This window comes from Homarus americanus, unplaced genomic scaffold (assembly GCF_018991925.1).
Source record: "Homarus americanus isolate GMGI-L3 unplaced genomic scaffold, GMGI_Hamer_2.0 scaffold5589, whole genome shotgun sequence".
Classification (NCBI taxonomy): Eukaryota; Metazoa; Arthropoda; class Malacostraca; order Decapoda; family Nephropidae; genus Homarus; species Homarus americanus.
The window spans coordinates 2,882,302-2,901,707 of record NW_024736650.1 but is presented as its reverse complement, the minus strand read 5'-3'; the positions used below and the strand labels follow the sequence as shown (position 1 = coordinate 2,901,707).

The following is a 19,406-nucleotide window of genomic DNA, read 5'->3' as shown; positions in this document are numbered from 1 at the left end:
TGCAATTTATGTCACTAAAGATAAATCTGCTAAAATCAACGCCACATTGCACGTACTTCTAGTGTTAAGGTGTCGGATTTGGCTATTACAGGCACCACATTTGCAATCTTGTCAAGTCGCTGCAGCACCTCAACATCAAGGGAACTCAAGCTGAAAATGACAGTCAGTGTTCCATGTAAAATAAACAATGTCTTTTATTTTATTTATTTTCTTAAATCTATTCCTCTGGCCATAGATAACAAAACTTAATATAAATATAAATATCAGCACATAAAGGAACTCTATTATATAAATTTATCAAACAAAGTTATCAATGCTCACTTTGCATCTGTAATTTCCTGGCTAAATAAACTGTTTTAATATGAATATACTGTACAGGTACTGATAAATCAGTATGAAGGTTCTGTTAGATGCAGTAGATACTGAATCTAATACACATTAAAGATTTGGTATACGTACGAGTGGCCTGTGGGAGGGATGAAGTACACACAGCAGTGGATGCGAGAGTCTGGGATATGCAGGAGCCGGTTTACCTTTTGCTCCTCCTCCAGATACCGTGCATACTGAGCCTCAATGTACGACACTATTGGTTCCCAGCTGAAGGGTGAGTTATTAGGTAAAAATACTGTCATTATGGTGGAAATAAACACGTGATGTGATAATAAAATCAAAGGTATTACAACTACAATTATTATGGTGGTGGACATAGAAAGATATCAAGATTAAATAATATTAATGACCATAACTTTTTATTTAAATTAGAAACATACTTCTTTCCCCCTATGTATATCAGAACATATCTTACCAATTTTCGTTATTTATGTGATCGCCAAATCCTGGAGTGTCTGTGATAGTAAGGTTTAATCTGACGCCGCCTTCATTCAGAGAGGAACTCTCAGTTTTCACCTGGGGATGATGAAGAAAACGTAAGTCATATGGCTTACTAACTCAATTCCTTCACGAAACTCACGCCAAAGCAGGAAGAAGGCATTCTGATAATGTTCTCAAGCCAATAAAGATTACATTAAAAAGTATAAAACATCAAGTAACTTAGGAGTACATTTAGAAAAGATGAAGACAAGGAAAGAGAATATATTTGGAAATGATTATTAAGTGAATGTGTATGATTGAGGAGAAAGTAATACAATATAAACAAAAATAGGCTGGTAGAGGGAACAAAGAAAAAAAATTCCCTTCCCCCCCCCAAAAAAAAATATTAGCTAGCTACAGTATAAGAAAACATTCGTATATCAAACAAGGGATATACAGATAAAGTGTTTAATCATTCACTTGAACACAATATATCCTATTTAATAATTGCTGCAAGAGGTAAGAAGAAAATCTCTGCTGGTTGGCAAGGTTCGTACCTCAGTGGTGGAGGGCAATGGTTCTTCTAACCCAGACTTCCTGCGGGACACTGAAGCCTTGAAAAGCGTGTTCACAAGGGTTGATTTTCCCAGACCACTACGACCTAGAATTATATATTGTAATTTCTGTAATAGATTTTTTATAGCATCTAGTTAATGCCAAGATAGTTTACTTAGCTTTAGACTCGACTAATTAAAATGATAATGAAGCAGGTTACTATAATATACTGGGGTTAGTATGAATTAACGGGAAATACTGTATAATGACGTCATTTCCGTATGTAATCAACTGTTAGGTAAATCCAAGTGATTATACTAACCAGTGAACCTTTCATGTGTTATATATGTTAATGAAACGATGTTACTAAGAATTAAATTTGCCCGAGTGTTAAAGAAAACTTAAATATTAAGCTGAATTTTGGCTAAGTTGATAGAGAAACAACCTGGTTTTATAATTTGTTTTCACACACACACACACCACACACACACATAAACACACACACACCACACACACACAACACACACACACACACACAGATTAAGTCCTATTATGACTGTGGTCTATTTAACAGTCAGAGACAATTTGTATTCATAAGACTAATGGGAGACTTAACAGAACGCTCTTATGGTGTTCTTACCAACAACAAGAAGGTTAAATGTGTAGCCGCGGCGGAGAGCCTTGAGTCTGGTCTGTTCCTGGAGGGTGTCGATGCCAACATAGGTCACACCCTCGGCAGGGGACACTCCCGGCCCGGCCTGAGGCATCCTCCACTCACGCCAGGTTCAACGAGGAGCCTAGTATGTGTTCAGGCTACTGGCAGGGGGGCAGGGAAGGTATAGAGTGGCGTCTGCAGATAGTTGACTGTTGTTGGATGCCGTAAATGTTCTATTATCACTGTTTTACTTGAAATTATCTATTATCGTGCAACAGTAACGTTCACTTAGTATGTTCATGGAAGGAATGTCATATTTGTTGCATCGAAGCCTCGGTGTACTTCTAGTTACTGGCTGAGCTGTCACAGGTAGATCATCTTGTGGTGCAGACCTGCGGGAAGAGAGATAGTTACTCCTTGTGAGGACGACTGCACTTTACTAACGACTAAACAACAACGGTGTATCAGAGTAGCGTCAACAAACAGGGAAGGTGATCACACGTGAATTATCATAAGGAAAATATGTAAATCAGGTGATGATTGTTACCGAGTCTCCTTAAGAAAAATAACTCATCTACACCGTGTTTATCCAATAATCTGACACCTGTTGCTTTATGTCTTGTTACACATGGTCCTTATCTTTATGTGTGGGCAGGAGGACGGTGTGTGTGTGTGTGTGTGTGTGTGTTGCAACGATTTTTGGGTCAACGTATTTGTTTGTTTCTTATAATAAACTATAAGACAAGCTGGTGTATGTCCAGCTGGAGAAATAAACATTCATTTTCCATTTATATTTGTATTTGAATTTGTTTAATTAAGTTCTCCCCAGGTGGGAAATACCTGGTGGTGGGGGAGGGGGGGGGGTGGTGTCACCTTCGAGTGGACCACAACACAACACTAATGATTACAGTACCACGAATATGGGGATTACCGGAGGCCGACACACTTGCTTCGTTACTCAGTATGGAAATATTTACGTTGATTGGTTTTTAAATTCATAAAATGTAAACAATATTGCCGCCAAAATAATAACTTGAAAGATAATCTGAACAAAGGATAAGGAGACGTGGTTCTCCTCTATGACAGGCAGTGATAAGTGACTCCAAGTCAAGGTGGGATGACTCTTAAACGTCCTTCAAGCTCTGACTAAAACAATGAACCCTCTTGTTACAATTTAATCACTGGCAGATGCGACCTTTAGCGGGCTACTCTGGGGAAGGCGGACTTATGAGATGGTAGCAACGAGGGGCCTGTATAGCTCCCACTTAAAGCTAATACAGTGAAATAATTAAACATTTCCACGTAATGTAACTTCTGAATTATGTAGTTTTACAGTAAATTACATAAACTAACAAAAAATATACATCGATATCTAAGCCATATTACACGCTGCTGAAATATGTAGTTTAACAGCATATTACATAACCAACCAAGTCAAGAGAATCCCAAACATAGATAATCAAATGAAAGTGACAGATGATAAGAGTGGTTGTTTGGTTGGCACATTAAAAGTATTACAAGAGTGTGTTGATGGTAGTGTTGACGTTTGAGGGCGGGAGGCTCCAGCCCAGCTTACACACACTCTCTACATTCTGGGCCAGTAAGCAAACATTGGTTTTCACGACACATTCCCTACACGGTATCACAACACATTGCAAATAAATATACGAAATTTAACATAAGGTTAAGTTTGCGGAAAGTTACGGTAGGTTAGCTTTAGGATAGCGTTAAGATAGCATAGGTTAGAGTTAGGTTAGCGTTAAGTTACGATAGGTTAGCATTAGGGTGGTTAATTAGAAGGTGAAATTAGCAGAGGTGTGTAATCTTTAGCACGTGAACAAGATACAAAAAGGAAGAGAGGGAGCGCGGTGAGTGGTCAGCCCCGCCTTAATCTGCACGCCTTAATCTGCACGACCACCACGTAAAGTCCTACAGAAAACCTTACTACAGTATAAATCACATAAACCGATGACTTACACGCCTATGTGAGAAGTACCTGCTAAAGTTGCTCCAAGATGGTGATATTAATATATGAATGGATTAAACTTACCGTATATAATAAAAAATAAAACAAAGAATAATAGTATGGAGGTAGTAGATGTTGTTTAAAACGTAATGAGTCAAAATTAAGGCAATTTGTTCTGAGGCGGCCAGTCACCCGAGCATAACCAGAGATGGTGTGTCTGTCCGTATGTTTCAGTGATAATTTTCTTATTATATTAACTCTGCTGAATGATGCCTGCTTCAGTGCTGAGTGTTACAGCTCACTGAAAAACATATATAAATGTTTTTGAAATTAATTTACGAATCTGAAAACGTCTAAAACCTTATATAAATTACTCTGAAATAATGAAATAGTGGGCGTCACTTTGCAGTATTCCTCTTTAAAATTCAAACTTATTTATTAGCTTTGTAAAATCAACATGATACCAGAATAATCTTCGTAAGGGAAACATCCACATACGTATAATTTTTAAATCTCGAAAGAGCATTTGATCAGTTCCCAAGATATACTGTGGGTTCTGGCGGGTGGCGGGTACTCGGAGAGCCCGAGTATGGCATCTTAAGTGGTGTTGAAGGAGCTGTCAAAAATCTGTATCATACCAAGGAAAACTGACTCAGACATGGTTATGGCGTAAGACAAGATAGTGTGATATCATGTCTGTGTTTTTATTATATTGATAAGATAAAAATTATACCCCAAATCGAATCACCTAAAGAGTAGCCTCCCGGGTAGCGTTAGGGTGTTTAAATAGGTGAAATGGGATGTCAAATCTTCAGGTGACCCAATTATAGATATACTGTAGAAAGCCTGACCCATAATCACTATTAAACGATGTGAATATTCCCAGGGAAGATAATCGCTTTATATAAACATCAACAAGAAGACCATTATGAACACAGAGGACAGCACAGTAACACAACAACAACAAGGTGCAGGTGACGGGAGTGAGAACACTTAGATAATTTACCAAGTTACCAGAAGGGACAAAAAAATAAATAATGTAGACGTTCAAGAGATCCTTAAGTGTTGTGGCGGGGATACTGTTGTGTTGGCCTGGGCATGACGTACGTATGGATAACGACAGATTAAAAAAAATAACATGGAAGGACGAGAACAAAAGAATAAGGATGATATGGATAACAAAGACGAAGAACAATGATGGGGGAGACAGAGGAGGCAGGTGTGTTCAAGGACAAGAGCGATTGGCAATGTTTCGCGGGGGCTGGAAGACTGTGATAGGCCACAGGTCCACTGGGAGTTTGGTGAGAAGCTTATGTTAAACAGTTACGTGTATTATTATATCTTCAGTTAGGAGGAATTTCAATCGTACGAACTAATGAGAATCTGGTCCTTAGATATCTTAAGGATGATTCAAAGCAGCGTGGATAACACCATACTGTACTAAGCCTTTCATATACAAAGAGGCAGCATGGATAGCACTGCACTCGAGCGCCTTGACTTCCCCAAACGTTGTATCAGATATGTACCCATTTACAGTTGGGTGAAGCGGCAGTGTTCCGGGATCGAAGCAGTGACCCTTAGTACAGGACACATGCGCTTGAACCCACATCGGTCGCCGCACCCTGACCTTTGTGCAGTCTTATGGCTGGAAAATTTATTACTTGTCTGTTGGTGATAGTAATGCCAGGACAATATTCATGTACCTCATCCAAGACAAACATCCATTATAGTTTATTCAGAAACATCAGGTAATTTTATGTTGTGACAGCCGACATTATCATGATCAATGGTGTAACTATAATGTCGACAGCTTTGACTCTTACCTCAGCTCACTCACCTTATACTAACAACCAACCCACATGACAAAGTTTCATCAAAAATCAGTCGTGCAATTTTTGAGATAATTAAATTAAGACAAAAAAACAAACACACGGAGACAGCAATTACAGCCTCTCCGTCTACCACAGCTAAGTCATAAATCATGAGTAAAAACGCCCTCTTCTCTACTACTCTTTATCGTTCTTTTTTTTTCTGTACATAGTCTGTCTCATATCATATCTCCACATTTCACCCTCGTCACGTAAACATGAGGGTGAGAGGGAGGAGGATCAGCGTTCACAAGAAATGGAAATTCAACAACTAGTCGCACTGTTCCCGTCTGGGTCCTCCTCCACCAGCCCAAGACGAGTCCGTTGGGAATATCAATGAAATAAAATACAAGCCGACATCAAGACAACCATACACCCTTTAAACATATAAATTAAATAAATATACAATCATAAATTATAAATAGAACGGGAATGTTGGTTAGAGAAGGAAAAAAAAAAAGAGGCATTGAGAGTAAAACAAATAAAAGCGGGAGCAGGGTCGGCCATGTCTGCTGCCCCACACCGAGGTTCGTGTTACGCCGCGCCCTGCTTGTCACTCATCCCCCTTCTGCTTGTTGCTTGTTCCTCTCTGGTGCTTCTGTTGTTGTTCCCGTGTTCGTCACTGCTCTTGTTCCCGTGTTCCAGTACTTGTCGCTGTTCGTGTATTTGTTCCCGCGTTCGTTGCTGTTCCTGTGTCGTTCTCGTGGAATGATTTTTTTCCTCCAAATAATCATGGTGTTATTGTTGCCGATCAGTGGTGAAGAGGATAAAGATGATGTACTTTTGTCCATATTACTTGTGGTGTGTTGTTATTGTTGATGAATGTTATTTATATTAGTGAAGAGCTGCATTAGGGTGAGGGGCTGTGATAGCCGACTAGTTGTACCTAAAATTCACCTGAAGATTAACCACCCGAACGCTACCTAGGGATTAATCTTTAAATCTTCAGGTGAAATAAGCTGTGGTTTCTAATCTTCAGGTGAAATAAGCTGGGGGTTCTAATCTTCAGGTGAAATAAGCTGGGGTTTCTAATCTTCAGGTGAAATAAGCTGAGGTGTCTAATCATCGGGTGGAATAAGCTGGAGTTTCTAATATTCAGGTGAAATAAGCTGGGGTTTCTAATCTTCAGGTGATACCATTTTTTTCCAATCTTCGCCTTCAATACCACTCAGTAACTCTCGTGTCGCACCATTCTAATAAGCAAGGACAAAATAAGCGCCGCTGGAGTAAAGTTGGTCTCGTCTTGCAACATTCACGCACTAAAAACGTCCAGTTAATCTCGGAAAGCCGCATGACACAGTGTAGCAAGCTTGCGTCAACACATACCGATTTGTCCTTAAGCATTGCTAGCCTGTGAGGGACACGCACTGGGCCAGACACCCAGGACAACAGTTAGTCGGGGGAGGGAGGGAGGGACGAGGTGTGGCCACGTGTTGACGTACTACTGCCATCGTAAACACAGCTGACTGGGACGCTCGCCAATTTTATGAATGACTTTATCTGGAGAACCACTTGTTAGCCCGGGCGTGGTGAAGGGCCAAGGCTAGTGGGTCTCCTCAAAACTCCCCCCACAAGTTGTTTTTTCTTATATGTTCAGTATATAGGAACATAATTATTGAGACTATAACTGATGGCAATAGGACACAGGTATGACAGATCTTTGGCAACACAGAAAAAAGTAATAATAATAAGCAACGTAATAGAAAGTAGGACTTAGTGAGGCAGGCGGGCCACACCAGCACCAGACAGACGCCAGCCACACTACCAAAATATCTCCCAGGATGATGGACGGTGAAGAGAATATTTGAGGTAGTGAAGATATTATTAGCTAAGCGTTTAACGAATTCGACTCAGGTCATCAGTCCTGACGTAACGCAGCGCTGGGAAGGTGGTCGAGCAGCACATCAACATAAACAATAATACGGCCAGTACGTCACAGCGGATATGGCGACACCTCACTACCGAGTTATTGTCTCACCAACTACCCATTTAAGGTTCCCGGCACACACATCACATCGTGTTACAAACTAAAAACAAACACTAAACCAACACCTTCGTTCACTGACCTCTACTACAGATGCATCATTAAAGACTAAATATCTCACTAGCGTGTTGTGCTTAGTACTGGTCACACACTGGGCCCCCAAGATACTGTGGTGGCCATGAGCTGTTATCAGGGCACCGAGGGCTGGATGTGTGCCTTCATCCTGCACTATGAACCTCTTCAACACATGTAAATATTACCCAACTATCATCAAAAACTTTTCCGAGTACAGTATCTTGAAACCATGCCAGCCTTAAGTTCACCCCTCGGAGTTATTACTCGAGATGGCAGGATAACTTGTCCTCGAGAGCGTTGGAAGTGTCTTCGTACAAAGATCCTGAGTACAGCTTATACACTGTTAGCATTTTGAGGCCACTATACTGTAGCTGTTGTGTTGGAATTAGTGGCATCCAAATATTTATCATGTGAAGGCAGTCAGATCTGTCAGTTGGTCGGTGCAGTTTTCTTTATAGTGAGGTGACTGAGGTGACTGAGGTGACCGCACGAGACACGAACAAACTTAAACTCCTTTCATCCGCCTCCGTCGTGTGAGCGGCTGTTGGTGTCACTTAAATCTTGTGGCGCCAGTGTGAGGCGTCGGGGCACTACTGTTGTATGTATGACTCATCAGTTCCCGCCCTTAGCTAAAATATGTGAGGATGTCCTGTGTGAGTATTGGTGACCCAGTCCCTTACCTCACCCTGCCTGGCCAGTCTTGGTGTATTGTGTTACCTCATTGTCTTACCTAAGTTCCTACATCCCAGAAAGAGTAAGTAATTTCCATAGCCCTGACGGCCAATTAGGAACTGAGTTGGATACAGCATACTGTATAGTAAGCCTTCGGTATACAAGGCGACTACGTGGCTGACACTCTACTCGACTAACTTCACTTCCTCAACTGTACAGGTAAACTTGGGTACACACTTACAGCTGGGTGGACACGGGGGGCCCCGTGACCGAACCAGTAACCAACCTAAAGGACAGGTTGAGAGCTGTATCCACTCGGCCATCTCACCCTTCTAGGTCCGATTATTAACAGCTGCTACCCACGTCGTCTGGTATACCTGCATCATAAGTGACATCTACTTTATACCCACCTGTCGACCACGTGCTTAGACCGGACGATGACCAGGAGAGGCCGTCTACACCTGTAATGTTAACAACCAAACAAAGTCTAAAAGTCACTAAGTCCTTTAGTTATTATAAAAAAAAATTATTTTCCTAGTATTGTATTCACTTATTTCATATTGTTGTGGGAGTTTTATGGTCATTAAGAAGGAACACAACAGAGCTTGTTTGACCGCACACCCTTGACCGTGGCGCCTTCCAACACTCTCCACACTTAATTCACCAGCCACTTACACGGCGGCACTTAAATGTTAACCCCGGCGTGTGTCGCCTGGAGTCACGTGTCACCAATACAAAATTAAATTAAGTAGACATATTCCTCCTTCCTGTGTACATGTTTGTGAGCCATTTTGTTTTTCATTTGTAATATGGGCCAAGTAAGTACGAGTATGTAGTCACTCTATAACACTAACACGACGCGGGTATGCTTCTCCAGTGATGAATTAAAACCAAAACTTGTAGACAGCCTGTTCATTATCATAACAACCCCCACATCTTAGCAGAGTCCAATGTGTAACTTGGGTCCAGAGTGCCAGGGGTAGGGATGGGGGTCCAGGGAAGGATGGGGGTTCAGGGGGTAGGGATGGGGTTCAGGGGTAGGGATGGGGGGTTTATGGGGTAGGGATGGGGGTTCAGGGGTAGGGATGGGGGGTTCAGGGGGTAGGTAGGTATGTAGGGATGGGAGAGGAGTCCTTGTCCTTTATCCTACACCCCCATGTCACTCACTGTCAAATAGTCCTGACAACCCTACAGGAGTGATGCGAGTTTGGTGGTCTGCTGGAGGGGCGTCACTTGGTGTAGGGGCTGTAGGCAATGAAGAGATGAGTAAATAAAGTGGAGCATTTGCCAGCTGTGATGAGTGAGAGGTGGTGGCGGGACACAGGGGGAGCTACTGAGTACTCTGGTCACCTGCTGTGTTCCTCAGTGATGGTGATAAAGGAGAGTGGTGGTGGGAGGTGTGTGGGGGGGGGTGATCGTGTGGGGGACGTGTGTGTAGGTGACGTGTGTGTGGGGGGACGTGTGTGTGTGTGTGTGAGGACGTACAGTACACCAGTGAGTAACGAAAGATGGTTGGTTAACTTAGACACGATCACTACCTAACACGGCTGACCCTGACCCAGTGTTGAGTAACCAACTGGTCAGTGACCACATTCTGTTTAGTTTCTCTCTCTTCTCCTGTATCTCTTCTCTTTCCCTATTCCTTTCTATCTCCCGTTTCTCTCTTTATTCAATTCCTTTTCTCTCTTTTCGCTTTCTATATCCCCCTTTTATCTTTTCTTATTAATTTTTCTATATTTGTCTATCCCTTCTCTTTCTCTATTCCTCTATCCTTCTATCTATTTATCCCCATCCCAACACATCAATCAGCAGAGTGTGGACATGATCACCAGGCCATAGTGTGGACATGATCACCAGGCCATAGTGTGGACATGATCACCAGGCCATAGTGTGGACATGATCACCAGGCCATAGTGTGGACATGATCAACAGGCCATAGTGTGGACATGATCACCAGGCCATAGTGTGGACGTGATCACCAGGCCATTGTGTGGACGTGAGCACCAGGCCAGGGAGATCACCACGTAGTTCATCAGTGCACCACAAATCACATATAGAACTGCAGCACAATACATGACAGGGCAGCGTCGACCTCGTTAGCTGTGTAAGCAGTGATGGGCGGTAGTCGTCAAGTCAATCAGTGCGCTGCTAAACAGACGAAGGAGGCAGTCGCTACACACCGCAATCTCTATAACCGCCTGTCTGAGTGACCCCCTTTGTCCCCCTCACAACGTGTACGATAGTTCTCTTGATTAATCCTAAATTACAACAACAGAGAATTAATTAGAGTTAGGTGATACAATATAACATGAAATTGGTAGAGAGGAAGGCTCGCTTGAAGATTAGCCTCCCTAGCTTATTTCACCCATAGATTAACAACTAGTGTGTGTATTTACTCAAACCGCCAGAGAATGGACACACTGATAACATACCCCGTGATCTTATGACTCAGTGTGTGTGTGTGTGTCCTTCAGTGATGGGGAATTAACTTGTTAAATACTTGGGATAATGACGATGTACAGTGATGATATACAAGAAAATCATCACGTGAATATTAACCTCCAGTTTATTTCACCTTAAGACGGGTGAGTGACACGGGTGAGGGGGAGGGACAGTTCGCACACATACACGGGGATCAGCTATAATGTCACCACTAATCCATCTTTATCACAGGTATTACTTGATCTTGGTGATTAGTGTCAATATATATCTGATAAAACAAATTCTGACGAAATACTACTTGTGATGCAATACGCTACTATAACGTTCAATATTTAAACATGACCGTTGTTGGTTGAGATGCAGCATCGCAACTCAGTCCAGACTCCCAACGAAGCAATCATCCCAGCGAGATCCGTCACTATGGTATGAGCAAGAGGGAACCTGATGTGTACACTGATAAACACCACACCCTGACATACCTCACAAACAGTCTCTATCACCTTACAGCATACAGTTATGTAGACATTCGTTCGTCAAAATTCATGCAATGGTTTACTTGTTCGCTGTTTGTACGTCCACCCACAGACTAAGTAATTACTTATGAATTATATGCTGCGAAGAGATAACGATTAAGTGGCTGAGTGCACACAAGAGGCCATGTTACACCCAGTCCGACACACACTACACCCAGTCCTACACACACTCCACTACCACTCATACCCTGGAAATCTCGACACACTGTATATCGTTGGATATAAGGACGCCTGTAGTTCAAAGAAAAGTATACAGGTAACATGCCAGAAAGACGTGGGGGAGATATTGTTACATGAGGTGAGAGCCCTTAATAGCCAGGCTGCTGTTGAGGCATCTTCCTCCTATCAACATTCTTAACAATATGCAGTGTGGCGGTGTGAGACTGTCGCAACACTGGTACCCTCCCTCCAGGCCAGCAGTCGTGCATACCACGACTGGTAACTGGTTTCACCGACAAGCAGAGCTCAGTGTAGTGGATCTCCTCGTCAGGTGATCACTGTACCGAGAAGAGAGGGGTGTGAGGAGAACACTGTACTGTGGTGAGTGTGCACTATAATGCCACAGCCTACTTAAGTGCACACAATGACTACCGCCACCGCTAGCCTGGTAGTGAGTCGCCTTTGACAACAGCGTGCAAATAACGAAATAATTTTATGACTGGTTACTGTTAACGAAAGTTGTCCTCTTGTTTTCCTTGGTTCCGAATATTGCCATAAGGCTACAGCGCTCCTGAGAAGTCTGTGCTAAGTCTGCAATGACTATTGGGAGATAAATGTTATATAAAAATGCACAAAATATGATAATGAAACATTTGTATTGCTCCTACAGTGATGGCCACTGTGCACGATAAAGCTGAGGGATTATACTTGCAGTTTTATCACAGTTGGAGGCAGCGGTGGCTGCCCTCTGAGCCTCGTTTACCCCGTTACTGTGTCTATCTCACTCAAAGGATCACACACGCACGTTTCCAATATCTCTACCTTTAATGACGGAAGTTTCGACACTACAAATTTCGTCACAGGTAACATCATAACCTAAGCGAACCTGAATTACAATAACCAAATCAACCTTCATCTCGCTAAACCAGGCTAAAACGTCCAAGGCCAAAACGTTTCGTTCGCCCACCCGTCATCTTCACTAAAGTGCCTCAATTTTGTCCATCAGCCGCCAATACTCACCGTGACTACCTTATACCAGATGGCAGGTCACACTTCCCTTGTCGTTACTTTATTTCTTTAAATATACATACATTGATGATCTAGTGTGGCGGCTTATAATTTAAACTAACACCTTAACAAAAATACATATGTCAAACACGAGATAGAACGGAGTGTGGCCGGCCCGGTCATCAGCGCACCACACACTGCTCATTACTGACCACAACAGCTAGCACCACCACCAGTGTTCGCTGTACTGCAACCCTCAGCTGGATCAATGTTTTTTTCCAGGGATAACAACAACATTCACTGGCATATTCATCTTCCACTATACATTTAACTTCGAAACTTGTTCTATACTGTATATGAAGGGAGAGTGACAACTACAGACATAGAGTAGGACTTAATAACTCTTACATACTGTTCTATATCACTATATGTATAACATTCCAATGTCGATCAAAATAATTAATTAATGGTTGGTTTATAAATAACGGGTAGCGCTCATGTAACGCGTCAAGCAATCATCCAAGAACTAAACAATTCAATTATTAAAACCTATTATTCTCCAGGTTTCCTTATTAAATTAAATAAAGGTGTACATATTATGGAAAAAAATAGACCGTAATCATAATTATTCACAGGTTACAAACACTTTAAGTTGGTCCTCATTATCGCGAGATGGTGGAAAAGGAACACCAGACTACGCGTTAACCCACAAGATTTTTAGCGGAACTGAGGAATGTATTTAAGGTTATTTTTGGTCTTGTAGTCCGCCATCATCATTCTAGATTGGATACGGCGCCAAATGACGACACCACCACCATGCACCACCGCTACCACCACCACCACCGCTACCACCACCATCTTGCCCAACGACAGTCTATGAGCCCTCAGCGACGAGATTTAACATGACGCTGGAGAACTTAGTTAACGGTTTGGGTATATAACTTGGTGTGTGTGTGTGTGTGTGTGTGTGTGTGTGTGTGTGTCACTTCATCAGCTCATGCACAGAATTTTATCTAAGGATTTTTATTTAAAAGAATCAATGTCGTTTCTTAAGTCCAGGTTCTTCTTTGCATACATCTTTTTCTTCTATCGTCTATTCATTGATTTCTCGGAACTCTTCTCCATCTCACCATCTTTATCGCCTGTTTCTTCACCATCGCTCTTAACACCGTCACTCTCTTCTCTTCCATCAACTCATCATCCATCTTGCCAATTTGATTTCCTCACAGATGCCTTGGTGCGAGGGAGTTAAGTTAGGTGTGATTAACCTTTTTCATGCCTTGTATTTGATGCGTGAAACCTGAATCAAAAGGAAAGCCAACTTATTTTAGCCTCCACCAAACAAACTGTATTTTTCACATTCTAAAAATATTCATCCAGCAACGTTGTGATGATCTCAGAGAAATACGAAATCACAATGAGTTTGCGGGTCGGCGTCAGCTTAACAGGTCAGGAAGATGGGTTACCTCTTATGCAGCCCTGACCCCTAAGTGAACAAGAGCACCGCCCAGCAACTCTCACGTGAATAAACCTTCATTCTAATGACCTACAATTACCTCAATACGCTTAAACACGCCGCGTGGTGGAAAAAGTAAGGTCTGTTGACGATGGTGCAGGGGAGGTGACGTGGCTAGTGGTGGCAGCTTCGCAGATGACGCGCCCCAACCAACGTCACTCACCTCAACACCACTCGGCTACATCTCTCTCTCTCTCTCTTCGACCGACATCAATGTACTCAGCACTTGACCGTAACAAGTGTCTCAACTCTTACAAAACCCCCTCACCCCCTCACCCACCTCTCAACCACCAGAATCTCACCGCTTCTCACCTATCACAATACAAGGAAATTTGTCATAGTATTCACTGAACTTAAAGTTGTTTTTTTCTTGCTGCACACGTTTTCGAGCGAATGGATTTGTACTGTGGCTGTTTTCGGGTAATTTATCTATTCTATCTATCTAGTGTGAGGGAGCTGTGATTTTGACTCCCCCTCCTACATGACACTGGCCTGTACTCCGCACCAATGACTCGAGCTACATTCACGAGTACTACTGGGAAAAAAAATGTTGTAACGAAGGAATATCATAAAAAGTGGGAATCAGTGTTTGGCGGTAAAGGATGTAAGTATTACAGGGATTCAAATAACACCCCAGACCCAGAAGCCTAGCTTATTGGTGGTGTGTCACGCTGTGTTGGTGTATAGCGAGCACACGCGAGGACCTCTGTTAAGGGATATGGGATAATAAAAACACACAAAGGAGCCGCAAACATATACAATGCGCAGTTCACTTTAACAGAAACAGACGGAAACCAAACACTACCATAGGAAATAACGGAAGTGACTAAAACAGCTGCAATAACATTATATATTAAAAACAAATAACGCAGACGTAACACCAGAAAAACCCACGAAAAACACAAAGAAAATTCGACCATTTAGAGTAGAAGTAGCAGGTGGCTGGGAGCGCGGCCACCACCCTCGTGTTTACCAACAACAGCTGACGCCAGCTGAAGTAAACGCTTTTGTTGTCCAATTGTGTCTCCCCCACACTCCTTCCCTTGGCTATTCCCGGATCTCAATTCATATTATTAAATTGTATTGGATTTTGTAAGTGGCTGTCATAAATGGAATTAAGAAATAACAGAATGATTTACCTCATGATCAAGGGGTTCCAACGTTATGCACGAGTTGCAACTGACGAGAGCCAAGTAAACATACCTAACCCTTATAATTCAAAGGTCAGATACTCAAGAGATTAATAAAGGAATTCGATATATTAAAAGTTTATGTCATGAACATTCCACGACTTCCAATATATGTCGTAACACTTGATATTAACCTCCTGTGTTTTACTATTTGTGTTTACCCCAGACAGCACGAGTTACTGTATACTTAATTAGGCACCTCCTTGTCTCCTGTACAAGGTGAAGCACAACAGGCGCCCAACTGGGAAGCCTTTGGAGTCCATGCTTACCTTCTAGCATGGCGAGAGGTTACATGTAGTTAAGTGTTGGTGTACAATTTATAGTGACCTTGACCTCTGACCTATCCCCCAAAAGAGTTTTATTGCCAACATTTAAGTCATTTGCTCTTTAATGACAACTAGTTTGGTTTTAAAGCCAGCGTTCAGCGCCGGTGGTGAGGTCAAGGCTCTCTGCTGTGAAATATAAAGAACCATGCAGGATGTTGGCCAGCTGTGCCTCGACGTGTGTTGGGTGCATGACAACGCGCAACATTAATCACGTCCATTTGTTACGGAGATAAAATTTATCAGGCTGTTGGTGTATCTTACGTTTATCTCGCGTCCCCCCCCCCCCTGCAGCACGGAATGTCACCAACGTGCTGCCCGGGTGACTGCTTGATCATCCTGATTTTTGCTGTTTGTAGTCCACGTCAGCATAACAACGTTCGACAGGTTGATTACACACCTTGAAGGAGCTGATCATTGAGTATTTTCCTCCTGTGTGAATTCTAACAAACTTCTTATTTCTACTAACGTTCCAGGATGTACAGTACAGCACCAAACTTTAAAAAATGCTTGTCCTAGTGTAAACAAATCAGAGTTCTTTGTATACATTTTCTACTTTAAATACTTCGTCGAGTTTACATGTGAGGTGAGTGTACAGTACAGATACAAGTGTTGGTCTGGTTCCCGCGTTGTCTTGACGTATCCTGTCATTGTTTTGTTTCTAAGTGATATTTTACCTTTTGTTCTCTACTCGAGTTACATCACCGTACAGTATTCCTTCACTGTCTCAGGGGAGGAGGGTGTGACCGTCATGTACCCCCATTCCTGTCTCTCTTTCGAGGCGAGGAAGTGAATATGAAATTTGAGACGGAATGATGACAGGGCAGAAGTTAACCAGCTGCCCGCACGTCTTTTCTCTTCCTCTCTCTCTCTCTCTCTGTCTGTCTATCTATCTCTTCATGTCTAGCTCTTTACTTATCTCCATCTGTAGCGTTTTTATCTCTCTTCCTTTGTCTGTCTGCCTGTCTCTCTCTCTCTCTCTCTCTACCTGTATCTGTTCCTTTTATATTTCCCTTTCTCTATCTCTCCGTCTGTCTCTCACACTGTCTATCAATCTGTCTCTCACACTGACAGGATGACCTCTGAAGGCATATCAAGACTGACCTATACAGTCTAGCGTTTGTTATATTCTTGAAGGTCAGCAGAGGCTCGACGGCCCCCTTGTCTCACTCCCCTCGTCACCATTACTTTTTTCTTTTTTTGTGTGGCATTCCTTCCCCTCTTCTTCCTTCCCTCCCTCTCCTCCTCCTCTTCTCTTTTCTCTCCTTTATTTTCCTTCTCCTCTTCTCTTCTCTCCTCCTCCTCCTTCTCTTCTTTCTCCTGATATATGAGCAATAGGCCCACTGCAGTTTCCTCTATTCTTATGTTCTTATGTTTCTCTTTTATGCCCTTCCTTACCTTCTTCTCTCATCTGCTCTATCCTTTCCCCCTCTCCCCTTTCTATCTCTGTCCTTTCCTTCCCCCTCCCACTCCCTCCCCATTCTTTTTCCCTCTCCCCCACCCCCTCCTTTTCCTTCTTTCCCTCCCAGTGGCAGACGTGTGTAAGAAAACACCCTGGTCCACCATCTCTCGTTCTCCTTATCATACAGCTTCCATAAAACGTCTTCTCTTACGCTGTTAACTTCCCGCATCTGGTGGAGACACAGACACACACACACACACACACACACACACACACACACACACACACACACACATACACACTTGGGAGGCCTCGAGGTGATAATGAGCCGTGCTAAGTTCATAGAGTTGCCTGACACTTACCTCGAAAGGCCAGGAAATGCCGCCACCTACCCTGACGCCCACATCACCACCCAAACGCCCACATCACCACCCAGACGCCCACATCACCACCCAGACGCCCACATCACCAACGGCCTCACCCACATAACCCACTTTACCCACAAGGGACTACCCCACGAGAGGAAACACGCCCTCTAGTCCACATTACTCTCTTATTAACTATTTCCTGCTAACAAAATACTCCTCCATAGACTCAGTATACACCAGGCGACTAAAATACTTTACTTTCTCCCGAGTCATATTTCCCCACATGAGTCACACAGTTAATACAGTAAATGTGTCAGGAAAAACATACAAATATAATGGCGTATTTGAGGAGCTTTTAATCTGACTTGTATCACCAAATTAAATGGAATAATTGTGAAGGGAATTAATTATAGAGAAGTATCCCTAATAATGTAAACTAGATCTCTGTCTGTCTCTCTCTCACGCATTCCACACCAGTCAGCCTCCAGCCTCCACCTCTCCCCTCCACCCACACCAGTCAGCCTCCACCTCCTCTCCCTCCACCTCTCCCCTCCACCCACACCAGTCAGCCTCCAGCCTCCACCTCAGCCTCCACCTCTCCCCTCCACCCACACCAGTCAGCCTCCACCTCACTCAGGAAACACTTGAGTCTCCGCCACGTCTCATTTTTCGTATTTATTTTTCTCAGCCCAGTACAGCGTTGAGGGGTAGGAGGGGAGGGGGGGGGACACAGGCTCCTCTTCCACTGACGCCACACAATGTTATATTAATCTTTAAATAATTATCGTCTATTGTCCCTACACCCGTGTCTGTGTCTGTCTGTACCACACACACACACACACACACACACACCGATAGGCCTATTATTATTTACTCTTTCAATACGTTCTGAAATTTTTTATCCAATATCTCTCATCTGTATATAGTAAAACTTCTATTTAACGAACTATATAGAGATAATGTCCGTTATATCGAGGGTCTCTTAAATGTGAACCCCTCCCCCCCATTTAACGGATTATATGAAGAGTAAAGTCGTTATAAAGAGGTTTCACTGTATTTGTATGGGCTCCGTGGTGGCGAGTCGGCCATAAGAGGTGGCTATATGTGAAAGTCAACAAACCATATTATTTCCCTCTTATTATGTAACTAAATTATCTCTATACACCATGACTCACTGTTATGTAGCGGTAGAAAGTAAGTGTTTTGTCTGGTGATAATTGTTGTTTAAATATTACACGGGTTAATGGAAGGATATTACCAAGCGTGAGTATTACTGAGGTGTTTGTGTGTGTGTGTGTGTGTGTGAAGATCAACGTCCTTCACCAAGCCACTGTTGATACACACACCCACTCACACACGAGGAAATACCCACGTACATACATACACACACACACACACACACACACACACACACACACACACACACACACACACACACACATAATTATAAATATTCTCACCCAACACAAAATATCTCCACTGAAAGTAAACCAAATGAAAAATTAATGTTTTGCAACTCGTTCACATCTTTTTACCAATACTATAATAATCCACCTCTGAAACACACCCTTGTGACCACACCTGGTTGACACATCCCTACCTCCCGTGATGACGTCAGAACAGTTCCCTGGTGACGTCATAGGCTTCCCTCTTTGTCTGTCTGTCTGTCTGAGCGAGCGGGCAGGAGGTGAGGCAGGCGGGCGTGTGGTGAGTCATACCCTCCAACCCTCGTGCCTCACCCTCTACCTCCCTCTCTCACCTCCACCTCATCATTTACCTCTCACTACACTATCATCATATACAACTGTCACTCGTGTCTACAATAACAGCTGCCATTGACGAGGAGGTTGAAATACACCCATACATTAGTTTGCTGTTCA

General features: G+C 42.9%; 1 protein-coding gene across 3 annotated transcripts in view; it reads right to left on the bottom strand.

Annotated features, from left to right (window-relative positions):
- LOC121872295 (septin-9-like) overlaps nt 1-19,406 on the bottom strand; it is a 36,931-nt gene that overhangs the window by 3,541 nt on the left and 13,984 nt on the right. The window contains exons 1-7 of one of the 3 annotated variants that reach the window (XM_042374989.1): nt 13,110-13,120; nt 11,739-11,740; nt 2,006-2,412; nt 1,368-1,471; nt 806-906; nt 460-597; nt 57-150 (exon numbers count right to left, since the gene is read on the bottom strand). In XM_042374989.1, coding sequence (XP_042230923.1) covers nt 57-150; nt 460-597; nt 806-906; nt 1,368-1,471; nt 2,006-2,132 — 564 coding nt within the window. In that variant the 5' untranslated portion in view covers nt 2,133-2,412; nt 11,739-11,740; nt 13,110-13,120. Of the gene's footprint in view, nt 1-56; nt 151-459; nt 598-805; nt 907-1,367; nt 1,472-2,005; nt 2,413-7,920; nt 8,047-11,738; nt 11,741-13,109; nt 13,121-19,406 lie in introns of those variants that run through there. The other 2 variants (XM_042374987.1, XM_042374988.1) reach the window with 2 other exon arrangements.